This window comes from Lepidothrix coronata, unplaced genomic scaffold (genome assembly GCF_001604755.1).
Source record: "Lepidothrix coronata isolate B3197 unplaced genomic scaffold, Lepidothrix_coronata-1.0 Scaffold101, whole genome shotgun sequence".
Taxonomy (NCBI): domain Eukaryota; kingdom Metazoa; phylum Chordata; class Aves; order Passeriformes; family Pipridae; genus Lepidothrix; species Lepidothrix coronata.
Genome location: NW_016690281.1, coordinates 3,243,369 through 3,270,436, shown reverse-complemented (window position 1 = coordinate 3,270,436; position 27,068 = coordinate 3,243,369). Strand labels below are relative to the sequence as shown.

The window sequence follows — 27,068 nt, the reverse complement described above, 5'->3', positions numbered from 1 at the left end:
CCCGGCCCTTCCTGTGGTGATTAGAGTGAGTGGCTGGCAGGGATTTTTTTTTTTAATGGGTAGAAAACTTCCTTATGGGGAAAGGGATGGAGCTGATGGGACTCCAGTGACCATTGGCTGTGGGTGGAAACTATCAGCCACCAGTCACTCAACCCGGATTCAGACCCATGACCAGCCCGAGGAATGATGATTAAGAATTTCTCCAGGTTATTTCAGTGCATGAGCCCCGTTCCCTGCGGCAGCCAGGTGTAAAAGCCAGGAGGAAAATCCAGGATGGCAAATACAGGGGCTCTGTGTCCACCAGGCCATTAACCTCTCTGTAAATAGCATCCCACAGACTCTCTCCGCTCTCCTTCAGCCGTGACGTACCATTAAAGACATTTAAACTGTCACTTGGACACGACGTGATGTCCCCTGAGGTCCCCGCAGGAGGCAATGCCCATAGGAAACAAATCCTCCCGGAGCCCAAGGGGGACCAAGGTCGCTCCGGGAAGATTTGTTGGGTCAGTCTCAGGTGACTGGGCTCGTTCTGCCTGGTCGTTTTCCCATCTCCGGGCTCCCTGCATGGCTGAGCTGATCTTGTCCCCTGGATAAATCCCATCAGGAAGTGCAGTGGAGCAAGTGGTACTCACGGATGAGGCCATGCGGGAAGGGGGGACCCTGCAGAGCCCCCAGTGCTGCCAAGCATCCCTGCAGCCCCTTTCCATGCAGGGAGGAAAATCATCTTTCCTGCAGGACAACAAGGAAAATTCAGGTGCGTGGCTTCTGCTCCGAACGGATATTTGCTAAAAAGCTCTTAAAAAAAAAAAAATCTCTGTTTGTCCTGCTGGCCCCAGTCTTGCTCAAAGTCTTGCTCAAAGTTTGCTCCACATACATCCTGTATGTGTGACAACTGACAGACTTAGAACCACATTGGAAGTTGGCTACAGGCAGACACTTCCCTAGGATCTTTAAAATATACATCACGACGCGAGATATTTTAAATAGATCAAAATACATTTATTACATATTTATATTATTTTCTCTAGTCTATTTATATCTTTTGGAGACTCTTATATATAATATATATAATATATTTAAAATAACATAAAATTAGCCAGTTTTGTCATCTGAAATACATTTTACAAATATATATATACATTGTCACATATATCTCAAATATATGTGCAATGAGACAGAGAAACACCAAAGGTGGAAAAGGTACAGATACTTCATTGCATCCCTCGGCTTCTCTACCACCATCGCCCCAGCGAACAGACTCAGTGTTTTACCCCTGGGAAACCAGTGCTCCCAGCTGCCAACCTGCCTGTGTGAACTAATTCCAGGTCCCGGCCCCCAGACCACGTGGGACCAAGCCTGGGGGAGCACTGGGGTGTGTTTGGGGGGGATGGAGGAAAGATGGGCACCCTGGGAGTGGGCAGCAGGACAGCTGTGCACAGCTGGTGGACAAGGTGATGGGCAGCATTGGGTTGGGCACCATCCCACATCCCACCCCTGCTCATAACGCATCCGGATCCTGCCCTGTGCCAACCCCCCGTGGCAGCATTCCTGAACTGGGGGGGGGTGAGAGCAGGATGGGGCCGGAGTGCCACACCCAGCTGTCACACACTCATTGCAGTGTGCAAGAAATGAGAGGGGGAAACACACAGAGGGGATTCTTTTGGTTGTCAGCACGAGAGGAAAGGAAAGAGCAGGAGGGTTTAAAAATAAACGTATTTGTTCTGCCTTATTAAAGATAGAAAAGGTGGCTCTGAAATCATCTCCTACAAAAGGTTTGAAGGTCAAGCAGGCACCGAATCGCGAAAGGTTGAGCGCTAAGTGATTGTCCCAGCCCAAAAAGACTAAGTGCACTAAACCGGGTTGTGAGAAGCTAAGGCTCGTCCCGACAGCCCCCAGCCCCAGGCACCCCCTGCCCAGCCCAGTGGGGACCCTGTGCCTGGCAGGGCACAGGATGCTCTTTCCAGAGGTGGATTTGGGGTGCAGGGCTGCGGCTTCCTGCTCTCACTGGTGCATCTCTGTGGGGTGAAGCCAAGTGGGAGCAGCAGTGGGTCCAGCCCCTGGTCCCCAACCAGGGTGGCTGCTGCTGCCGGAGCTGCCCTGAGCCCTGGCCGAGGGCAAACCCCACGGGAGGCTGGCCAAGAGGATTAGCGGCTCTCTCCTTTCTCGGACTGCTGCCATCCTCCAAGGATCAAGTGTAATGCTGGAGTTAACTCCAAGGATGGAGCTGGTTCGCTGAAGGAAATGGCCGGCGGCTGTTTTGGGGGGGACATTTCCTCTCGCTCGACTCCAAACCCCTTCCCACAGGGATGCTGCTCATCCGTGCTGTGACCAACACCAAAACTCCACACCGAGAGCAGCCCTGTGCCTTCCCATCCCCTCCAGGGAAGGGAAATGCTTCCTTCACCTTGTTTTTCTTTTTTACCACTTTCTTTGACAATTTATGGGATTGAAACTATGGCTGGGCAGCCTTCCTGATGCTCCCTGATGGTAGGAAAAAAGACCAGTAGCTCAGAGCACTCACAGGTAGGCAAAAATAATATTAATACACTATGTACCGGCGTGGTCCATGGCCAGGACAAGGACTATACAGTATATTTACGACATCTCACCAGAGCTAGACCCTCACTAGCAGGGTTTGGGGCAGGGAGTGAGTGAACAGGGTCTGGGGAGGGTCCAAAACCCCCTCACCCTTTCAGCCTCGGGCACTCCCCATCCCAGTTCACATCCTCCTACACAGCAGTTTAAAAATACATCTGTATATATTATTCTATTCTCCCAGGTAACACTGTACAATCATAGAAGTTTCTTTAAAAGCAATAATTTACTTAAAGACATCTCTATTTCTCTTTTGTTTTTATACAAATATTTACTGTGATATATATATATATATAAAGAAATTAACCCTCTGAGAACTCTACAGCAGCAAGATGTGCACCTTTTTTTGTTTTGTTTTTTTTTTTTGTAATAATTATTATTTATTCAAAAGAACCTAAAACCACTTAAAAGCATTTTTTTAAAAAAATAAATAAGTAGTGCTCACACAAAATCTCTCTGCCCGCCCCCCCTGCATCCTTCCCAACCCCCCAGATGCTATGGTGCAAAAAGTGAGGGGCAAACCCCTCCCCCCTGGGAGCAAAGGGACTGGTGATGGGATGGCATCCACCTTCACTGCCTCAGAAACATAAATGCCATGGCTGGAGCTCAGTGGCACATCCCTACGTGTCCCCACTTTTGGGGACAACCCATCTAGGGCGCTCAGTGCTGAAAAAGCTGCCTCCTGGCGCTGCCCCTGGGGATGTTTTCTCCCAGTGGCCAGTTTTTAGGGGCAGCCAAAAATGATGCAGCCCCTTGGTTGGCAGCGCAGGGTGACAGTGGTGGACACTGGTGGGAAGAATCTCCTCAGGGATGAAGTCCCGGTGCCCAACAGGGTGCTCGGTGGCACAGGGCAGGGGGACACGCTGGGGTATCCCATCCCTAGAGCCCTTGGCAAGAAGGAGATGGGGATGGGGACACAGAACAAATCCTGCCTCTGCCACCCGTGTTTGGACACACCACAGCAAGTTATGGCTCCAGGACATGGCTTCACTGACGTGGGCTGGGGAGAGGAAAGCACCGGGAGCCCGTCACAGCCCAAACACGGCAGGGGACCCCGCTCTCGAGCCCTTCTCCCCAAGCATGGGTGCTGCCAGGGCTCCATGCCCAGGGTTGGATGTGGGATGCCCACGGCTACAAAGCTTTTCCCATGGCCACAGTGAGCAGGGAGCTGGATTTTGGCTCCCAGAGCACCAATGAGCAGCACGGATGGATGAAGGGACCCACAACCTGCATCTTCCCGACTCCTTCCCTCTGTGCAACAATGGGAGCAGGGCAGGAGCGAAGGCTTCCCATGCATGGGCTGGTTTGCCCTGTGCTGGAGCAAAAGCTAAGCCAGCTTGTCACCAAGGCCAGCCTAAAACACGGCGGATGAGGGGATGTGGGTGCTGCAGAGCAAAGGAAACGTGCCCCGGTGGGGGGGTGCAAAAGGGGTGCTGTGGAGGAGGGCTGGGGTGCGGGATGAGTTCGCATCTCTAAGGCACAATCCACCTTGAGGCTGGGACACAGGGGTGGGTTGAAGCTCAAGACTGGGTGATTTTCTCGACTGGCATCTCTTGTTTTGGGAAAAACATCTGCCTCTGAAGCAGGACCTTCTGGTGAATAGGGAATTCATAAATCCCAGCCCCGGCACAGAGGTGGCTCCTGTGTTAGAAGAAGTGCAACCCTACAACATGACTTTCACATTGGTTTCCATGTTTAAAAATATTCTTCAAGGAAGAAAAATACCAAATTGGTTGGAAAGGTGGGAAAATACCCAATTTGGACAGCTTTCCACTCTCCTTTTTGTGCTTCTCATTATTTTGTCCCAGTCGTGATGGAATTTATGAATTCCCCATCAGAGATTTTGGGGGAGACCCAACACTCAGCAGCTGATGTTCCAGACCCCATTTCCACCCTGAAAGTCAGTATTTCCAGATATTGGCTAATTACTGTGTTTACAATGCTTTTTTCTATCACAGTCCTTCTTATCCTTATTACCTCCTTTGCCAGTAATTCCTCTACTTGCTTTCACTGCCACAGACCTCCAGTCACTTACATCTGTTTTCTGCCTATGAAGCCATGCCAGTGGAAAACAAACACCTCAAAATTGGGTGCAGTCTTGACTTCTAGCTCTTGCATCTGCCCAACAAGTCACCCCCTCAAAGGACCCCAGTGGCTTCTTCATTCCCTTGTTCATTTTTAAAAAATACTGAATGACTTCTTTCAGATTTAATATTATTATTATTATTATTGTTATAATTATAATAATAATTATTATTATTATTTTGGTAAACAGTCTCCCAAACGGTTCAGTGAAAAAATTAAAAACCCTCTCACCTCCCTCCCCCGTTTTTTCCCCAAATTAAAAAGAAGTACGTTAACGTTGCATGTTATTTCAAGTGTTGTTCTTGTGCAACTGAACCAGACCACCTGCCGAAGGAGCAATTTTTTTGTTGTTGCTGCTCAGTTAAAAAATAAAAGGAAAAAAAAAAAACTAGAAAGAGAAAGAGAGAGTAAGATTCATTTCCTGATATTTCCTCTTTTTTGGATCTCGCAGTGCTCGGCTCCAAGACAAGGCTGGCGTTTTCCCCCGCGGGGGGGAGCAAAGCCCCGCGGGGCCGTGTGGGGCCAGTGCCTGCTCGCGCCCCACGGAACCTCCTCTCTTCATCTGTCCATCCGTCCGTCCGTCTGTCCATCCCCCCCGCAGCCGCCGGCCCCGCCGCGGGCGCCGGGCGCGGGACACGCGCCGTGGGCTGCCACCGTCCCCTCCTGCAGACCGCTCAGTGGTTATTGCGATGAAACTGAAAACTATGAACGAGACTAATTTCTCAAGCATTCCTATGGCACTTGCATTGTTCTGCATAATTTTGAGCGGGTTTTAGGGGAAGAGATTAGAGGAAGGAAAAAAAATACCCTTGGAAAAGTCAGCGGAAGGACCAAGAGTCATATTTCCGACTCCCTCCTGTATGACCGTTGATCCAACGCTATTGTGGCTTGAAGCCTGTCGAACTCGTGCCTGTTGTCAGGGCTGATGTCCTCCAAACCCCGGCTGTCATCGTCTTCCTCTTCCTCGTCACGGCTCATGAAGGCCAGCTCGTTCTCGTAGCAGAAGGAGTTGGTGCTGGGCAGCAGGAATTTGTTCTCCACCAAGTCCTTGGCGCTGCAACGTGGCGTGGACGGGACCTCATAGGTTTTGTGGAAGTGGGAATAGTCTACTTTGTACTGGTTTTTCTCCTCAAATAGGACGGGCTCGAAGCGGTGGCCCCAGAGGATCTCACTGGCCAGGTAGGAGCTCCGAGCTTGTGTCGTCATGGCTGTGGCTTCTACCATGCCTTCCAGGATGACGACAATCTCAAAGTCATCTGTCTCCAAGTCCTGGCGGCTGATCCCAAACAAGGGGCTGTCTTCGTTGATCTCGTGGAGAATGGTGATGGGAGACACCAAGAAAATACGGTCCAAGCCTTTATCAAACCCCACATCGATGTCTATTTGGTCGAGGGGTATGTATTCCCCTTCCTCTGTGATCCTGGGCTTAATTAGCTGAGCTCGTACGTGGGCTTCTACTATGTGGCTTTTACGGAGGTTCCCAACTCTCCACATCAGGCAGAGTTTTCCATCTCTCATTGCCACTACTGCATTATGGCTGAAAAGTAATGTCTGGGCCCTTTTTTTGGGCCTGGCCATTTTTGCCATTATTGCACCAATCATGAAAGAGTCAATTATACACCCCACGATGGACTGAACCACCACCATGAAGACCGCGAGCGGACACTCTTCCGTCACGCAGCGGAAGCCGTAACCAATAGTCGTTTGAGTCTCAATGGAGAACAGAAAAGCAGCCACAAAGCCATTGACCTGCAGAACGCAAGGCTTGAAGGTATCGTCTCCACCTGGGTTTTCTAGGTCTCCATGAATGAGTGCAATTAACCAGAAAATCAGCCCAAACAATAACCAGGACACCAGAAACGCCAGGGAAAAGAGCAAGAGCATATACCTCCAGCGGATGTCAACGCACGTGGTGAACATGTCTGCAATGTACCTCTGTGGTTTGTCATCCATGTTGGTGAACTCCACGTTGCACTGACCGTTCTTCTTTACAAACCTGTTTCTGCATTTCCTCCTGGTGTGGATTTTCCCGTTGCCAAAGCCGTTGATACCTGGCATGGTGGTCAACCTCAGCCCGTCTTCCTCGGAGGACACGATGCTGTAAGGGTTGACTCTGCCTGTGGTCATCCCTGAGCCAAGCCCACAGTGAAGGTGAAGGGTCCTGCGATTCCCAGTGTCCCCCTGACCCACCCCTGCCCACCCCCCAGATTCTGTTGCGGTGGAAGGGAAGTCCCAAAATTCCTCGTCTTGGCTGCCACGTCACCACGCTGATCCTGTGAGAGGCTCTGCAATGAGAAAACAAAGACACGGCCGTTACCTCTCATGGCAGTGGGACCCAAAGGGCTGTTTGGCCATGGGCCTGATGGAGTGCATGTTGAGTGACAACCCCTCCACTGCCCTAACTCTTCCTTCTATGGACAGGCTGCTCCCAAAAAACACAGAGGAGGAAGGAAGAATGTCTTTGATTTTGTTCTTTCGTAGTACAAACTGAGTGAGGAAACCTTGCTGGGGTGATGCAACATTTGTGGAACCCTCAATGACTCCAGTGGATGAAAAACCTTGGGTAGCACTGGAATTTCTCCAGCTCCATTTTCTCATGAACTCTGCAGCTGGAGAGGCAAGCAGAGAGGCAGAGCTGTTCTCCTCAGGACACCGATATCAATAAAGGTACATCCGGAAGCAGCTCCTTCGGTTCACATTGCCCCTGCCAGATGGATCAATGCCCAGCCCAGCGCCTGACCTCCCAGCACCGGCTCTTCTGGGGTCAAGGGAAAGCACAGGGAGATGTGGATTTAACCTCTGTCCTTCTGCCCAAGGATGGGAGAGGACACAGCCAATGTGCAGCTGGTTGGAGAAGGCCCCGGGAAGGCACTCGCTCGGGGCAGATGTCCTGAGGAGCAACTTTCCCAACGTATCCACTGGGACATGGAGCCATCTACGGTCACGGATGGGTTTTGCTGGCCAAGCCTTATGAAGGAACAGCTGCCACTTGGGAAGGGGGAGCTGTTTTGGTCCCTTCTGGAGGGTTCAGCTGCAGGGTCAAAGACCTACACTCAACTTTGCCTGGGAGAGAGGTGACATGGACACTGGGGAGGTGGCCCAAGCTGGGTGGGCTCCTCAGTGCAGGTCAGCCTGTGGTGGGGGAACCCAGTGGAACCCTGCCAGGCTGCTGGACGCCCCCAGCCCCTCATAGGGCTGCATCAGAGAGTGGACAGGATTATGGAGAAGCCCTGTGGCACATCCCAAGCACCCCAAAGAGATGGCACTGCAGGAACACTCTTCAAACCATCTCCTGCCACAGGTCACCTCTTATTTAGCGCCATGGGATGTGTCACTGGGGATGGAACCACCTTGCTGGCACTGAGACCTTCACAGGGCAACAACGTGGTGAGGGATCAGGTCCAGAGCCCCCCACAACACCCCGTCCTCGCAGCACAGAGGCAGCAGCTCCTGCCTGGGGGCAGAGGTGAACCCGCCGGGCCGTACGTGCTGTGCCGGATCCGCTGGCCCGCTCGATGCAGTCGATTCCTGCAATCAGCTCCAGCGCCTGGGGACACACTGGGACAAGCACACCCTTTCCATTACACAGTAACCAGCACCAGGGAGCATTGCCAGGCACAGCCTGCCTGGGGCTGCATCAGCCCGGCTCACAGTGATACCCTGGACTGCCTTTTGCTGAAATGCTCCCCAAATTCAGCTTGGGAAACAGGAATCCCTCCAGAAGCTCAACACCACGAGCAGGAACACTGCCCAAACCTCCCAGGTGCTGGGCACAAATCCATGTGTGCCACCACCTTACACCAAGCAACACGTTTCTGCCTGCTCCGATCTGGGCACAACCATTTTTTATCCACAAAGTTGATTTTTCAAATGCCACAGTTGTTTGTTGGCGCCTCAGCAGACCAAAGGATTGCTTGGACATGGCTGGGGCCGTCAGCATGAGAGCCTTTCCCTCCTTAGAGACACAGGAAATAATAAAAAAGGCACAAACAGTTAATGTTAATGGACAATATTTACAACCCTATAGTCACTAGAAGTCATATGGGACCAAAGTGGCCTTTCAGATCTGATCTGTCAGGCCAGCTGCAGGTTCATGCTGCCCAACTCCAACCTGGTCTCTCATCCCAAATCTTCCTCCCGGTCATCCTGGCTACATCCAATAATTTCTCTCCTCTTTTTTTTTAACAAGAGCTGAGCATGTGGGACCAGAAGAGGCTGCTCCTCCGTCACCCCTCCAGCTCGCCCCACGGAACGTGCTGAGTGCTTTTGCCACAGGATGAATTTAGAGTTGGGTTTTTTTAAATTAATTCTAGATCCATTTGAGAAGTCAACAAAATGCAGTGAGCTCCCAGTGACCTGCAAGAGGATTAGTTGAGGTCTGGATTAACTGTGCTGGAAGGGGAGATGTGCCCGGGTGATTGAGGAGGTAGCAGCCCTGCCTTTACCTGGGGTGAGGTTCCCAGGGACCCTCTTGCTCCCCAGTCACCACTACTGCTCCCCCCTGCCTGCATCCTTTTCCCCATCCCTTCTTCCTTTCCTTCATTTTTGCTTTCTCTGTCTCTTCCTTTCTTCTTTCTTTTTTCTTCCTTCCTTCCTTCCTTCCTTCCTTCCTTCCTTCCTTCCTTCCTTCCTTCCTTCCTTCCTTCCTTCCTTCCTTCCTTCCTTCCTTCCTTCCTTCCTTCCTTCCCTCCTTCCCTTTCCTCCCCCTCCTCCCATGTCACAGAGGGTTTCAGGGACCCCTCTGCTGCAGGACAATGCCAGGACAGACCTAAGGGTCTGACATTGTTTTGGGTACAGGGCAGCTCTTGTGACAAAGCCCACGTCCCCATTGTTCCCCAAGGCCACGGGACTGAGTCCTTCCCGAAGAACCAGAGCTCCCGGGAGGACCAACCACTCCCCCCATCCCAGGCCAGCAGGGGCACCATGGGGAGACGGCAGCTAAATAAAGGCAGCAAAGTGGATCTGCCGGAGCAGGAGGCCGCCTGCGGCTCGTGCTTTATTTAGCACAGTTTTGTTTGGAAATACACTTTCTCGAGTTCGCTGGAAGCCGAATTTCTGGTTTGGTTTAAATTTGAAGGCTGGAGCCCCACGCTGCCACTGCGGGAGGCTCGGGCTGGGAGAGGGCTCATGCAAACACTTGGAAACTCATGGCTGGACAGGCTCTGATGAGGGACCAGCTGGCGACCATGTCCCCACGGTCACCTTACATCTCCCTGGGTCAGGAGTGCATCCTCCAGCATCACCCTGGCACCTCCCCATAACCAGCACTGCCCCAGGGGGCTGGTGGAGGTGTTACGGGGGGTAACATCCCCCTCCCTGCCTCCTTCCCAGGAGTTTCACACCCCTGGCCATCAAAGTTTTACCTCACAGGAACAAACTCAAAACTTCCCCTCATAATCACTGCCCATTAATCCCATTCCCAGCCCAGCTTCAGTGCGGACAAGCCCATGCTGGGTGTCGGGCAGGACCGGGACCATCCCCTGCTGCTCGTGCCACGCGTCCTGTGCAGCGCTAATAGTGTTAACAAGTCGGAAACAAAACAGGCTCATAACATTAGTTTCGGGAATGAACGGCCCCTGGCTCCCCGTGGCTCCAAAGGCAGTGACGCCACGGACTGCCCCAGCTAATGAGCTGACACAAGAGGCAACAACTCCTGCCACGAAACTGCAGCAACCCAACTCCCACCGCGGAGCGGTTTCCCGCAGAGAATCCAAGTGTCTCCAACAATCTGCCAACTGCACAGTTTAATTTTATTTATTTTATTTTTTTTTATAAAGGGGATGTTAAATGTTACAACAATATTAGGAACAGCCAGCACGCTGGGAAAATGTGTTGGGTGCCAGGGAAGTCATTACTTAGAGCCGGCTGAATGTGTCAATGCGATTTATCATCACACCTTTCCCTGTACCTCTGGAGGGGATGCTTTTTGGAGCCATCAGGGCTGCCCTCCACTCTTGCATCCTCCCAGCACTGATTTTCTCATGGAATTGTGCAGGCAAACAGGCTGTGTTCAGGTGGAATCGGCCCGGCGGGGACTTGGAGGAGCTGAGTTTGGGGACGCAGGTCTGGAGAGGTGACCGTGTGGGAGGGGTCGGTGTGAGGAGGTCACACTCGGAGTTGCTGCCTGCCCTGTGCTGGGAAATAACACTGCCCTGTGCCGGGAGATAACACTGCCCTGCGCCGGGAGATAGTGCTGCTATCTCCTGCAGAGGTGCCCTTCATGGCCCAGCAGCAGGACAGCAATGTCAGCGGCGAGGAGGGAGCTCTGCTCCTGACCTGGGACCTCTCAGCCAAGGGTGTCCAAGTCCCTCCTGCTCATCCCGTCCCAACAAAGCGACCCAGCACTGAGCACCCACAAGGCGAGGGGAGAGCAGCAGAGCTGGGGGCTCCCCGAGCTGTGCTGGGGCAGCACCAGTGCCTGAATAACTCTGTCCTCTGACGCCCTGTCTTTGAGCACTTCCAATAAATTAAGGGTCAGCACGAGGAAGGGCCAGTATATCTCACAATGTATCTGGAGAATAGACGGCTCCTTGTTTCCCCTCCACTGCCAGGGAGGACAGGCAAGAGGCTGCTACCACAGTGCATCCCTAATGAGAAAAACCTGCTCCATTTTGGCAGGGACACAGGTAGAAAACAGCCACAGGCACACACCCTTCTGCTGGACCCCCCTACACAACCCCCTAATGCCAGTGAGCAGCTCAGAAATTGCCATCTGCCAGCCTTGATGGCAAATGCAGAAGGGAAACTGAGGCACGTGGGAAAAGGAAGGCCCTCGGTGGGAAGACCGGAGGTGACGGGGTGCCTGGAGAGATGCTGGCTCATCCCTGTCCCCCTGAGCCACGTGTGGATGCCACAGGCATGGGAGGAGGGAAAAGGGCCACGTGCAGCGTTCATCACTGCTGGGGCCAGGTGGCCTCTGCAGAGTAACAGGCTTGTGCTTAAGCACCCTCAAACTCCTGATAAATGTGATCAGGGAGCTCCTGGGAAAGATCCTTTTGGAGGCTGCACTGAGCACACGGTTGGTCCCCAACTCCATGACACAATGAGGGGACTGAGCATTCCGGTCTGGCTGCCTCCATGTCTATTCCAGCTCCAGCACCCAGCCCTGCTCCAGCGCCCACATCCTGTGACAGTGACAGGACCCCAGGGCTAAACATCCAGCCCCGCTACCCCCACCACTCCCAGGTGATGCCCCCCCCGACCAGCTGCAGTGTCAGGGAATGCTGCAGCTCCCACAGCCATCCCAACCTGCAGCCAGCTCTGCAAATCCTCAGGTCCTGAAATCCCATCTTGCCTGCCTGGGAAACACTGACTGTTTTTCCATCTGCTCGAATCCATACGGCTGGACAGCGGGACATGGCTGGGGTTAAGGATGAGGGCAAAGGGAGGTGCAGGCCTTGGCAGGGACCACCTGCACCAGGGGCTGCAGAAGGATGCCTCAAAAGCCCAGGGGATGCAGCCAGATTGCCCTGTTCCTGTGACACCCACCCAAACCTCTGGGGTACCCTCATACCCCTCCCCACAGCCCCCTCAGCTGCCCTGGCTCGGGGGACAGGTGTTAATATCCCAGGAAATCACCCTGGGAAGGGGCAGAGCACCAGCTACTCCCCAGGCAGGGGGTTCTCCGACCGGATCCCGGAGGAGGGGGTCAGCCCTTACCTGGTGTGTGCCCTGGGGGGTCTCCCCAGCGCTCCCCGGCCATGGCTGCAGGGCACAGGGTGCCCCGTGGCCCTGCTGCAGCCCGGGCGAGAGACAGAGAGTTTTAATTGAATTTCTAGATTATCCTGGGGGAGAAATTGTAATCTCCTTAAATCCAACCTCTGGTCAAGTCCCGTAACCTACTGTCCTGCGCCGGGGAAGGGATTTAGTGAGGGGGAGGGGAGGCTTCCCTGCCTGCTGATGCTCCAGACCCTGCACCCAGTAGGATTTGTCCTGCAGGGTGTCAGAGATCTGCTCCTGGAAGCCCCACGGTCCCGGGAATTAAGGTTCTGCAGTGGCAACGTCCTGTCCCTGCTCCCCATGTCCTGCCAGGGTGACCAGTGTCCTGGGAGCCACCCAGAGCTGCTGTGGTCGGGACTCCAGTGAAGGAGATGGTTGGTGCTGCGTCAGCAGCATCTTTGGAGGGTGAAGAGGAGTCCATTGAGTGGGATTTATGGCTGGGAGGTGTCTGGGGCTTTGAACTGAAATATCACCCAGCTCAGCTGTGCCCAGGGTGCCGGTGGGTTGTGCAAGTCCCCAGGAAAGTCCTGTTCCCTGCCTAGGCTGTGGTGGGTGCCTCCCTCCCAAAAATCTCCATCCCTGGGCCATGTAGGCCAGAGGATTTCTTGGGTGGATGGGTGATCTTGGCCATCTCCACATGGCCCTGGTCCCTCCTGCATGCTCCCAAACTGGATACATGCTGGGCTCCATCCCCATCCCCAAACCCTCCCCAGCAATGGGGCTGAGGCAGATGATGGCAGAGCTGGAATCAGCCAGTCACGCTCCTGTCTACCATTACTGGGGCCTCTGCAGGGACGTGGATTTCCATTGGGAATGGCAGGTTCCCATCTAGCACATGCCAAGAGGCTCAGGGGATAAGCAACAACCCTGCCCCAGCTCTGGCCCTGACCAAGGCGGGAGCACCCAGCTGCTAAAAACCACCGTGGGAAGAAAGGGAACAGCGGGACAGAAAGGGCAAATGTCTCCAAGTGGATTTTATCACCAACCAGATGGAGATGAGCTGAGGGACACAGAGCTGAGGGGCTCCTATCCTGGAGGTAGCACCAGAGGAGTGCTTGGAAGCACACCTGGGATATCACAGACATTTCAAGAGCTCTCTCACACCTTAGAGTCAGAGGCAAAAGATGATGGATCTGAAGCCATTCAGCCTTGTTCAGCCCACAGCAGGACTCATCCCGCACCTCCTGCTTGCCCAGATCCCATCCAGGTCTCTTTCCCAAAACCCCCAAGGCATTTTTTTCCCTGCTTTCACCCAACACAAACCCCCCTACTCCAGGAGCCGTGTCTCCTGCTCGAGGGAAATCCCATGTGTGGGCAGCGCCTGCGCCCAGGAAATGTTTATCCTGAAGGTGCAACGGCAGGTTGGGAGTGATGGAGCTGCCAGCAGGAGCTGTGAGCTGTGGGGAAAGCAATGCTGAGGCACTCAGCACTGCTCTCCCCATGGTGGAATTCCAGCTGGGAATTGGCATGGAAAGGAGCAGAATGACCAGGAGAACCAGGATCCCAAGGGGAGATGGGATGTAAGCAAGGCTGAGCCATCAACCTCTCATCAGCACCCTCCACTCTTTTTTGGCTTTAAACCCACTATTATTCCTGCTCAATCCAAGCATTGCCAACTGTTCAACTCCTGGTGAGAAACACAGACCGTGCTTCACTATCAGGCGATTTTCCTGGCTCTGTGTCCGTGCCAGGGTAAAGTTGTCATTTCCACCCCTGAAGCATTTTAATTCCAGCACCCTTCAGCATCACCATGGGTTAAGGTGTCAGCAGAGCTCTAAACTTCACTGTTAACCCCAGCAGCGAGGGAGGAGATGGGGAGGAAAGACATGCCCTGCTCGAGAAGAGCCGCCCTCCTGGCTCTACTTACCCCGCGATGGCAGCGAGAGCCGCGGATGCTGAGCCCGATGCCGGCGGCTGAGCGAGCGAGCAGGGACTTTGCCGCTGTCCTGGCTAATTTCCCCCGAGCTCAGATTACAGCCTCGCTTCTTCCCTACATGTACAGGAGCTGGCACCTCGGCTCTGGCCGTGGGGAGCCACCGCCAGTGAGGCAGACGTGCTCCTTGGGTGCTATTTCCAAGGGGCAGGGAGGGAAATCGCGGCCCGAGAGTGGTAGGAAGCCCAAGATGACTTAGTGGTCTCAGGGGGTTGGAATAGAAGAAGCTTGAGGGGGTTTTTGGAGATATTTGGGATGTGAAGGACCAGCCAGAAGCATGGGACACATTCAGACCTGGGGGATCAGATGGTGGGACCAGGTAGTCCGTGTTCCAAGGCAAGATCAGTTTGTTCTTGTCATTTAATGATGGCCATGACACAAACCCCATTTTAAGCATTTCTCAGGAGAGGAACAAAAGTCCCCCTCCTTTTCTGTTGGGGTTGACAAACACCCCTGGCACACACATGGTGCTGCCCGGCATCTTCAAGATGAAAAAGGCCTTTTCACTGCTCTGCTGCTACTAGTTTTCCTTCAGCTCATGGCTCTGCCCACACCAGTTCATGAATTTTAGTGCCTTAATTCCTGCAAGGGTTCCCTTTAATGTTCCCGTTGCTTGAGATGAGACTGTTGGAAATCTCCTTTCCAGGGGGGTACCAGGTTTCTGGCTTCATGTTTCTGCCCTTTCCACCCTTCCCTGACGTCACTGGAGAGATGAACACCCCCAGACTTCAGGCATTACCCCAAACCCAAGTAGCTACAAGGGCAGCAAAGGCAGGGCAGGGTATTTTGGGGACCGTCTTCATCTGCTGCAGTGAAGATTTAGCACAGGCGTTGCGTAACGCCGGGGGGGCTCGATGCTCCCCATCCCCTCTCGCCGTCAGAGATCAGAGACTCAATTAATCCTCATCATTCCCTGCCCGCGGGTACCAGCCCTGGGTGCCCTCTCAGCCCAACCCCAAATCTCTGCCCGATGTCGGCATCTGCCAAGGCTGGTACCCCACAACCCGGGGGTGAGGTCCTGAGGGACACCCCCCTGACACCACCCAGGGCACCCCCTGTCCCTCCCAGGGCACTCCCCTCACTTGGGAAGCCCTTTTCAAGTGGAAATGAAGGGCCATGAAGGTACCCACCAGACAGACATTGAGATCCCTAGAATAACTCATTATTTCTGTGCCCCAGCCTTGGGTGCTGTCGTGCATCACTTCCTTAAGGGGGCCAGCAGCCACAGACCCTGCAGGCAAAGACCTGGGCATTTAAGGCATTTTATAAGGTCGTTTTTAAACCATCAAGATTTGGTGCACATCTGCTTGTGTTCCCCCCTCCCCGCTCCTTTTCACAGCACAGATCACTGACGGATGGCTCACTCAGGCACACACTTCAGGATCACAACAGCAATGGAGGGATCCCTATTTTTTTTTTGGCCAGTCCTAAAATAACAACCCCCACATGTGTCCTTGGGCAACCCTACAACGAACAAGGCAATTGCAAAGCCTGACGTTGGTGAGCCCGGGCACTGCTGCGCGTGCACAAATGGGATGATGAGGAGAAGGGCACCAGCAAGCCAAACCAAAATGCTGTCAAGGGAAGGTTTTGGAGGGTAAAGATGGTGGCATGCTGCTGCCAGCCAAGACAGCCTGCAGAACACCTGGGGTCCCAGTCCTGCCCACCAGCATCCCTTGGAGGGGTAAAGCCACATGTCATGCAGCATCCTGGCACAGCTGGGTGCTGTGGTGGCAACGGGTGGGCACGGAGTGAAGGGATCCCGTGGCTGGGGCAGGGGCCAGGTCTGGTGGCATTGAGGAGGATGGGACACGGTGACACGTCCCCCTGTGAAGAGCCGCACGGAGAGTTACACAACGCCGGCCCGGCCGCCCTTGGCTGTGTGTGCCGTGCGCGCTCCTATCGACACGGCCCCGGCCGCCCTCCGACATCCCCCCGGGGACAGAACTCTGCAAGTGGCGTAAATGCAAGTGCATGTGAGCAGGGGGACCTGCTCCAGCCCCCACCTCAAACTCTGGACCTCCTGCAGTGGTCACCAGCAACGCACCAGCATCCCACTGCCCCCTGGCTCAGCTGTGCCGGTGGCGGGGCGTCGGGAGGGCTGGGGTGGTGCTGTGCAGAGAGGGGGAGCACGGTGAGCACCCATCCTGCTGGGAAAACACAGCAGCTAAGGCACTGCATGGCCTCTACCCAGGGATTTTTAGGACACGAAAGACCAGCCAGAAGGACGCAACAAATTCAAACCTGGGGGATGTGATGGCCATGTCCCAATTACCTTCTTTTTCTATTGGAGGGGAAAAACACCGGTGCTGCCACCGACAGCAAGGAGCTCTCCCCTTAGCAGAGCAGTGGGATGAAGCAGGGATGCTTTTGTCCACAGAGGGGGGAAACTGAGGCACGGTGGCTGGATGGGCCCAAGCATGGGGACAGGCTGCAGCCCCTGTCATCACCTCCCCCCCAGCCTGGCCTGGCCCCAGTTCGAGATATTTATAAAGCCGATAAGGGAGCAGAAAGAATTTTCCAAATGCCGAAGTTATGTAACCTCTCCTCGCCCTCCACGGACATCGTCTGTAATTATAGGCTTGGGATGGGGGGAGAGCCCTCCGTCGTGGGGCTGGCAGGGGGCACCACTGCCACTGTCACCCCAAAGGGCTTCACCCTCCTCTCCCTCACTGCAGCAGGCCCCCAGGGTCCTTGTGCCACTGTGCCGCCCCGTGGGACCTCATCCCTGAGGGACCTTGCTGGCTCTGTGGCCAGTCCCCCCACCCTGTGCAGGGGACCTCAAGTTTTTGTCTGGATTCTGGGTGGCCAATTCCCCCCTCCGGGTACCCACACCCCTCCAGCCCAACCCAGCACGTGCTGGGTGTCATGACAGGTGACAACTTGAGCACAACTGACATTGCCATGGTGACTATTAATCACTGCTGCTGGGAGGACTCATGCAGACTCCTGCACCAGCACCTGCCCCCCACTAAGTGCTGACCCCACTCCCAGCCTCTGCAGGTACCCCCTGCCTTCCACCAGCTCCATTTCCACCACTTTTTGCCCTGTTACACACACAAGCAGCTTCCAAACCCTTCTCCATCACCTCACAGTTGCCTCCAAATCCACCAGTTGTGTCTCAGTTCCCCCAGCCCTGTGGTTTCCACCCCAGGGGAGGGTGGTGTCCCTTCCCTGGGATATTTTTCTCTCTCCCAACTTCGGCCAAGGCTGTGGAGTTGGAAGGATGCTGAGCGAAGGCTCTGTCGCTGTGGCAACCTGCCGTGGCCGTCTCCAGGCGACCGCCCAGGGATGCTGCAGAGATGCTCTGGAGGCAGAGTGAGAGGGACCAGGGCGGGGGGTGATGTATCCATAGGGATGCCACCCCCTCCTCTACTTCCCTACCTAAACTGCAGCCTGGGTCTTTATAATAGAGTATTAAAACACCCAGAAAACCACCACCGATTTGACTCGGGCAGCTGGCTGAGCACTGACAAGCTCATGGCACCCCAGGCCGGCTGGTGGGAACAGCGGCAGGATGCTCCCGGGTGGGCACGGGGCCCCGCCGCTTCCAGGGCCACCTGCAGAGCTGTGGAAATCATTGTTGGAAATAAGCCCGTTAGCTTCTTAACCCTCATTAAGCAGCTTAGGGGGGACACGCGCCATCATACGCAAACCCGGAGGCGGAGAAGGGCCTTGCTCGGGGCAGAGGGCTGACGGGATTTCCGGGGGTGCTGCAGGGGGTGCCACGGGGGGCACGGCCCCATCCCTCACCCGGACAAGCTCCCCCCCTGCATCCATCCCCCCTGTTGCTCCCGGCCAGGCGGGACCACCGGCAGCTCCCGACGGCGCTGAGCGGCGGGCAGGGACGGCGGTGACGGGCTGTCACACCCGTGTGACGAGTGTGGGAGGTCTCAGCCGCAGCCCCGCCGAGGGGGGGGAGCGGGGGGCGGCTGTGACAGCGCGGGGCGACGGCCCGGCCAGCGCCCGACACGGCGGCTGCGGAACGGAGCGGGACGTTTCTAATCACTCCGCTTGGAAAAGGTCCCGTTTTCGCATTTGTTAAATTAAAGGATGTCAGCGTCCGATGCCAAGCCCAGGCTTCCTCGGAAATTTAAACTAATGACAGCGAAGAAAATGAGCTGAAAACCAGAGCACAAGCGCTCCCACGTTGTCCAGCAGCACCAGCCGTCACCGTGGCAGGGTTTTACATGGCAGCTTGCAAAGCAGCAACCATCACAAAGATCTCAATTTTTTGCCCCAAAATCCAACCTTGCCAGTTAGCAAGTGCGTTCCTGGCACTTGGAAAAGCCAGGCTGCTGTGCTGGGGTCCCCAGAGAGACCACCATCCTCCTCCAGCCTCTCAAAGAGCAAATATCTCCCTATTTTCCGGACACAGCTGCCGTGGGCAGCGGGGTTTATCAGCACGGAGTGGAAGTGGGAGAACAGAGTGGTGGGTGCAATGTCCAGATTTCTCCAGCTCTGATGATTCCTACAGCCAGCTCCATCCTGCCCAGCCCCACACAGGCAGGCAGAGGGGTCCTGGCAGAGCAGGGGGTGGGGGGGTCACACAGCCCCTCACTGCCCCTCTTCCCCATGGAAATACCTGGGCTCAGGCGAGGGCTTCGCTCCCGGCGCTCTCCGGGCTCCGCTGGGGTGGTTTTGTGCTGCAGCTGAGAAAACCACTGAGTGGTGGTTGGTGGATTGTTTTTTTTTTTTTTTCCTTTTATAATTTTCCCGGCGAGATAAAATTAAACAAACAAGCCCTTCTGGGAGCAACGCAAGAAGGGAGCCTGCTTCCCTACAGATGTGCGTGTCCTCAGCGATTCCAACCACTGAATTAAGCTTTCCCTGTGACTGGGACATTTGCACAATCCCACTCCTTCGCCTCCTGCGGTTTCACTGGTAGGAGACTGGCTGGCTCTGCAGCCTCTCTCCCTGTGAGGTCATTACCCAAACACCTATTTTTCACAAAAACAAATCAAGAATGGTTTTTTTTTTCCCCTGACCATCTCACCATCAAATTAGAGTGGTCTGGAGTGCAAGGCTGGGAGTGCTCAGCAAAGCAGCACATGGTGGATGAGAATAGAATAGAATAGAATTAGAATAGAATTAGAATTAGAATTAGAATAGAATAGAATAGAATAGAATAGAATAGAATAGAATAGAATAGAATAGAATAGAATAGAATAGGAGAATCATAGAATAGGAAATGGAATGAAGATGCAGTGAGACATTTCCCAGGGGGTGGGGCTGCAGAGGAGGGGGAACACTGTGGGTCAGGAGAGAAGAGGAGTCTCTCAGCTGCGCTCCAAGCCCCGTCTGCAGCTCCCAAACCAAAAAGGAACAATCACGGCATGAGACTTGCAAACACACCTAAACTTTCCAGCTTCATCTGCCTCGGGAGCCAGCAGAAGCCGTTGCCATAGCTTTGCAGACCACCGGTGGGTTTTGTAGCACAATCTGGACCACGGATCTATGCAAATCCCCAAGGCAGAAGTCTTTATGGAGGCATATGACAACCGAAAAAGAATAGCGCTCAGTGCTCTACTCCCACACGCCACCCCCCAACTTCACCATCATTTAAATCAGTCTTAAGTTGGAAGAATTCAAATCAACACTGTCGTCACAGAGCCAAGCAGAGAGGTGACACAACTTGGATGCTGCCAGGGAAATTGCCCCCCTGAGACTCAAAACTCATCAGCCCATCACTTTTTTGAAGCCCCATCAAGGAAAACAAATGAACTGGCAACTCGCTGCCCCCAGCCCTCCATCCCCTCCGGCCAGGGCTGCTGGAGGGGTTTCCAACCAGCCTTCCCCCTGGGATCAACAGGAGGGGGACCGCGGGGAGAAAAAATATCCGAGACATGCTGCTGAGGCTGGAGAACCACAGTTGGAAAAGAAATCAAAGCTTTCAAAGAGAGAGATGCCAAGCAGATATGTTGTTCCCAAGAGAAACAGGACATTCCTCTCCAAGGGGGAGGAAGGGAGGAGGAAGGCTCGTGCCACCTCTCTCAGCTCCCCGGCATAGGTGCTCAGGCAGCTTGTCCCTGCTGTGCCAGGCTGCAGACACAGACGGCATTGCAACCACTGATTTTTTTTTTGTTGTTGTTGTGGTTTTTTGGTTTTGTTTTTTTACCCTGAATCATGTTTTCAATTTTGGGGTGAAGTTTGCTGGGTCCTGCAGGCAGCCAGACAGATGTGGAGCCACTAACCCGTTTCCTGGAGACCTCCCTGCCTTCCTGCACCATAAAAAAATCATTAAGGTTGGAAAAGATCCCTAAGATCATCTAGTACAACTATGAACCCAGCACTGACAAGTCCACCACTATTCCATGTCCCCAAGTGCCACATCTACACATCTTTTAACAACGAGTCCAGACCCTCCACTGTCTTGGGGGCACAGCTTTGTGTCACCAAACTCCATGGGGCTCTCATGGGATACACGTAGAGAAGAAACTGGGTGAAAAAAATTTATGTTTTACTATTTCCAGGAATGCCAAAATCAGGTCTTGGTTCAGTCCAGAGGGTGAAGGATCGTCAGGTTGGATTTTCCTTGCAAAACATGTTTGAGTTACACAAGCAGTGGGATCAGGCTGGAAGCAAGCGGGTGAGATCATCTCAGTGCAGTCCTGGTTGATCCCCTGAAACCATCCAATTTGGCTGGTTCAGCATGATTTCTGCAGCAAATTGTTCCTGCAGGAAGTTTTATACCTGTGCCCTTGGGCTAAGCCCTGACAGCATCCTTCACCGGGAACAAGGTACCTGCCTCCTCAAGGCAACACCTGGGGAGGTCGGGGGGAGAGAAAGATGGGAGCAGAGTTGGCCTGACTATAAATAACCCCATGGAAAAGAAACAGGAGAAAAAGCAGCAAATAGAAACCAATAAATCCAGGGAGATGTGTTCAGCTACAGGCACTCGGTGCAAACATCTCCTTGTGTTCCGTGTGACCCCGTAGAAGAGAAAATGGGATTCATCTCAGCTCAACAGAGCTGGATCCAAGTGGCAAGACCACATCCACTCTGTACATTAAAAAATATAAAGATGAGAAAGGGGAGAGTTAAATTAAGGAGAGTTAAATTACAGAGAGTTAAATTAAGATGCCTGTTGAACCATGTTAACGCAGCTCAGGCCTGGATCCTGGTGCTGAACCAGCACTGAACACCCAGCAATCCCATCCCCAGAAAGCTGGGAAATAGCCCGTGTTTAAGGCAATCATTATTTGCAATCTATGATCCTGGAGAAAAGGGCAGAAAAAGCAACTTCACATTTTCATCAATAAAAGAGGAATTGCAAGAGCTCAGCAAGCACAGTGGCCAGCAGGTCACAACCAGCAGTGCTGGAGTGATTCATCCTAAACGAGCTAGATTTAGTCAAACTAGCCTAGAATAAGGCAGGGAAACAGCCCAGAGTTTCCCCTGCTGATTCCTGCCAGGTATTAGCCCATGGAAGCGATGAGGCCAGCAGAGAGGGGACAGAGCAGGATCATCCCCAACACTGCTGTCCCCTCCAGCACCAGAAAGAGCTTCAATCCCAGCTCTGGATACTGCACAAAAATGCATTGAGGGGGGTTTATTTCTTCTCTTTTCCCAGCCCATCCTGCTGGAGCTCACTCGTTCCCGTGCCCAAGGGTGCTGGAGGAGCCGAGGACCAGGCACCTCAGCACCCACTGGACCACTTCTCCCCAGAAAATCATCTGAGCAGCTTCAGTTTTGCTTGCGTGTAACTTATTATTAAAGCTGAGCAAATAATTCAGGGCAGGAGCTCCAGGAACAATGTTTTGCCTTTTCATTTTCCTCTCTCGAGCTGTCTGCAGTTTCCCCAGAGCTCAGGGATGATTTAAAGACCTGTCTCCGGACAGGAGTGGGCTGGGAGTGTTTGATGGCCCGAATTTCACGTGCGCAGATGAGGACACGCTGGACACATAAGGATGGATGAGCCTTTCCTCGTACCCTAATTAAACGAGCAGCATTTGCAAGTGGGTTTTGGGGATTTTTTTTTCCTGTGTTGGAGATCTGCGAACACTTCACGCAGAGTTAACGAGCGCTTGCTCGTTAGGCGAGGCTCAACGAGCGCTTTGCTTTATGAAGCACTCAGTGGTACCAGCCTGGGCACAAAACTTCCATGGAGCATCTCATTCCCAGCTCTTCTTTGCACCCCAAAACACCACTAAAGACATGGGAAAGGAAGATGGGGCCGTGGGCAGAGCCGTGGGGCCGTCGGGCTGTGATGGCTCCAACTTTCCAGCACTACAGCCATCCCAGGCATTTGCTTCCTCATTAGTGGAAAGGTTAGGGAGGACGGATCAGCTCTGTGCAAACTCCCCGTGGTGCTGGTGTGACGCAGGCTGGCGAAGGCAAGTGCCAGCCGAAAGAAAAGCAGGGAGGGAAGAACCACAAAATCAGAGGTCCCCATACTTGAAGTAGAGCCTGTCCACCCCCACCACCATCCTCCTGTCCCTGGGAAACCCATCTGTCCTGGAGGACAAGGGCTGGTGTCACCCACGGCTGTGAAGGGGTGCAGAAGGGGCCAAGAAAGGGACACCCCATTCTCCCAGAGCCAGAGCAGGAGAGCTGACATTGAAGAGAACCATGTCTCCTTCAGGGACTTGGCCCTGGAGAAAGGTTTGGGCTCCCAGGATTGGGCCAGGCAGCCACTGCCTCCCAGTTTGTTGCTTTCAGGAAGGAGCAAACCGATGACATCAACCTCCCGCTGTAAGACCTCCAAGAGCAGCTCATGTGCAAGACAGAAGGAGCCATTCAGTGCCCCACAGCACCCAACAGGGGCCAGGGACACTTTGGGGCCATCCCAGGTGACCAGGCCTGGAGCTCCATTAGTTCTGGTTGGAAACCCCTCTCTGGCCTAACAGCTTTCTCCTCCCATTGTGTAATTGCACTTTGTTGAGAAGACCCAGCCTCTGGCAATACATTTTCTCCAGCCTCGCTGCTCTCCTGCAATGTTTTCCTTATTCCTTTCACTCTCTCTGGACAGCTGCTGAAACTCGTGGAGAGGGAAATGAGAGAAAAACCCAGTGCTTGTCCCACCAGTAAAACAAAACCCTGGATGGAAACGGGGGAAAAGGAAAGAGTGGTGTCAGGTGCCTCTCCCCAATCCATCCCCTCCCTGTTTGCCTGTGGGGGTTTGACAAAAGTGCTTTTCGGCTGACAAAATGATTACAGGGTGCCGAGACAGTAAGTTGCACATGGATTTCTTTCCTGCATTTCAAGCAGGGCGAGGACACGGCTGCAAAGGCAGCTGCACTTCTGAAAGGGTCACAGTGCTGGGGGTGAAGGGAGGTGACAGGAGGGGGGATTTGGGGAGAGGAGGAAGGAGGGATTTTTTCTGCTCGGAATAAAAAGCAAAGAGAGAGCAGATGGGAGTGTGCACGAGCGTGCAAAGCGAAAGGCAGGCGAAGCTACTGGTCCAGAGTGGAGATGGATTTGGGAGGATGCTGGGGCTGGTGTCTGGTACCAGCCTGAAGTGAGGAAGGGAGAAGCTAGAGCAGCAGATCCTGTGGCCTTGCTACGAGGTGGGGGTTTGGCCAGCGTCACCACTGGACAGTGCGGGCATCTCCCAGTGGGACTGCAGACTGCACGGGGCAGAGCGAGGTGCCCCGGGCACACTCGGACTCTCTGTGCCTGCAGGCAGTGGGTGCTGGGCAGCGGGGAGAAGGAGAGGAGGATTTCAGCTCCAAACTCAATCTGTTGGAGAACTTGGCCTGCTCCCCGTCAAGCTGAAAATAGCACATATGTAAGGACGTGCACGCAGTGCTGGCTGTGTCCTCACCGAGCGCTTCCTTCCTGCTGCGCTCCACGGAGTGTCCCGGCCCTCCGCCTGCGCCTCCGGCCCCCCGCAGCCCCACGAACCCCCCACGGGGGACAGGTCTCGGGCAAGATGCTCCTTAGAGCATCCTTACTGCACAAATCTTGACTAGTGCACAGATGCAAGATCCTTTCACCTTCATCTGCTTTTCACATGTACCGCGAGGTCCGTCCGGCTGCGGCATCCCCGCCGTTATCATCTGGAGCGGGCGAGGATGAGCGCGGCTCACGGCGGGAGCTCAGCTTTATTAGAAACAGGCATCTGGCTTCAGCCCTCCCTGCAGCCACCGGCCCAGGCTTGGGCTCAGGATGGGGCAGTGAGCACGCACGAGTGCCCAGGCAGCAGCCAGGGAACCTCCACGAGTCCCCAGCTTTTCTCCAGATTTTATCTCCAAACCCATTATTGGTGATGGGAAAATAAAGCCGTCGTCCTCCTCTGCAGGAGCACGTGCTGCCCGGCCGGGGTCAAGCCCCAGCCCTCAGAGGGATGGGGAACTAGCAGAGCGTGCTGCAAGCTGGAGGATGGAGATAACCCTGGCAGCAGCCAGAGCTGATTCCTGCAGCTGAAAAGGAAGAAAAGAGGCTGAATTCCCCATGGACATCAGGCACAGGAATAATGGGAGAGCTTTGTCGGGACGTCGCTGCAGCTCTGAGCACAGCTTGTACAAAGCACTGCTCCTCTCCCATCCCTGCTGGGAATATCCCTAAAGAAATGTTCCCCTAAAGAACAAATACCCCAGAGTGGAGGAAATACAGCAACAAGCTTTATGGGGTAGTGATTGGGGGATATAGTAAGTGCAAAAAGCAAATAACACCAGGGCTGGGGAGGGACATACAGGTGATCCACTTGGAGCTTGAGGTATGGAGATAGGGATTGTTACAAGCACATAGGTTGTCCTGTGCTCAGTGTAGTCAGGGTGTACTACACACACACTACAGGGTGATTCCCTACACAGCGGGAGCCAGCAGCCCTCCAGCCAGGATGTCTGCTGTTCCAGGGCTTTGCCCGCAGTGGCACCCAGCAGGACGGGCATGGCCTTGTGAGAACTCATTTCTCGCCCCAAACCTCCGCTCTGCCAGGATTCTGCTTTATGACAACGGCTGCCTCGTGGTGCAGCCTCGGCTGGGGACAGTGACAGGATGCCAGGGGACATCAGTGGCTGGGCAGGGACCAAGCCCAGCTCGAATACACATTCACATCCGCCACACACCAAAACTGCACCTGGGCATTGCCAAAACCTCTCTGCTTCCCAAAACCCTCTGAGGCGCAGCGTTAGCTAGCATGTGGTATCAGATCTCCTGAAACAAAGCCATTGTGGTCGAGGCAGGATCCTTATCAATTCATTCCTCTCTTTAATTTCCATTTTTTCTCAGTTCCCTTTCCCATTGCTCAAGCAGGGCTTGAGTAGGGCCCTGCTGCTGTCCCTGCAGCACAGTGTCACTGGTGTTACTGTTCCATGACATGGGGATGCGATGGGTGGCTGCAATTGGGGTCTATGGTGAGATCAGAGGCATGTGAGGGGAAGGGATCCATGGATAGAGGAGAGAGACCCGGATGGAGGGGAAAGGGAGGGTAGGGAGCATCAAAATAATGTCCCGGGACCATCAGCACCAGGCAGAGGGGTGAGTGGGACACAAAACTGGGTCCCAACCCCGTCCACCCTCCTAATGGGAAGATGGAGACAGGAAACCGCCACTTATTGTAACAGCTTTGGTGAAACTTCCCGACTTCTCCCCAGACAACATTCCTAGGGATAGACCATGGGGAAAGGGGTGGGACAGGACACCATCAGCACACACAACACACAGTGATCGCCTTCTCATCTCCACCAGCAGCACCTGCCTCAGCCACCCATCACCAACAAACCCCCCCTCCACCCTTGGGTCCTCCCCATCACCCTCATCCCCCAGGACCCTAAAAAGCACCATTTTCCCTATTACATCCCATATCCTTCACCCCTGCAGTCCCCTCCAGCACCAGCCCTGCAGTGCCCATTGCCATCGATGCCATCAACCTGTCCCCAGCTCCCAGGGGACCCCATGCAGGGGACAGTGTGTGCAGGCCGGGGGGCTCCAGGGGCTCCTGCAGTGCCCGCTCTACCTGCTGTTACATAAACGCCTGGGCCCAGGACTGTTTTTGTTTGTGTTGCCTTCAGTGCTGTGCTCCTCAACCGTATTTGCAAAACAAATAATTAATAATAATTAATGACAGGGGGAACGGCACGGATTGCCAGTTATTGCTAATTAGCAAACAAACGCTGTTGCACAAGCGAAGGCGGGTGTCACACGGCCCCGTGTCCTCACCGAGTGTGGGGGCATGATGGGGACAGTGTCCTGTGGGACTCTTGGCCCTTTTGGGGAGGAGGAGGAGGAGGAGGAGGAGGAGGAGGAAGAGGCAGCAGCATGGGTGGCAGTGGGACGGGCCAATGGCCCTCGCAGGGTTTCGGTGGGTGCCTCGACACGGCCCCGCACACGTGCCATCACACAGCATTCCATGCCTGGCTTTCTCCGTGCCCTTATTAGAGCCTGGGACAACACTACTTAATTGTCTGGAGATGGCACCGCTCCACATCATTAGTGAGCAAACCGGCACCAGCTCATTAGGGAAAAGCCTCTGATCCGGCAGCTCCGCAGACAAATCGTGCCGGGGACACCAACTGCGAGGCCCATTGTAGGTGGCACCCCCTCAGCGGGGCAGGGGGGCTGAAAGCACCAAAAAGACCCCCCTGCCACACCAATGCTGGAAAGCACGGAGGAGAGAGAGTGAGTGACAGGCGGGGCTGTCTGGTGACACCTGGAGTGCAGGGTGACCTGGCAGCTCTGCCTGGACCTCATACCTACAGCTGCCTGGGGGGGCTGGGAACATGGAGCCTGAGAGTGGGGAGAAGGGGAAAAAAGAGAGAGAAAAGGAAAAGAAGAAGAAAAAAAAAAAAAA

The 27,068-nt window shown here is 54.2% G+C and overlaps 1 protein-coding gene across 1 annotated transcript in view; it reads right to left on the bottom strand.

Moving 5' to 3' along the window:
• Positions 1 to 1,167: 1,167 nt before the first annotated feature.
• KCNJ12 (potassium voltage-gated channel subfamily J member 12) overlaps positions 1,168 to 27,068 on the bottom strand; it is a 33,836-nt gene continuing 7,935 nt past the window's right edge. The window contains exon 2 of the mRNA XM_017823267.1: positions 1,168 to 6,965. Coding sequence (XP_017678756.1) covers positions 5,518 to 6,807 — 1,290 coding nt within the window. The 5' untranslated portion in view covers positions 6,808 to 6,965 and the 3' untranslated portion in view covers positions 1,168 to 5,517. The remainder of the gene's footprint in view (positions 6,966 to 27,068) is intronic.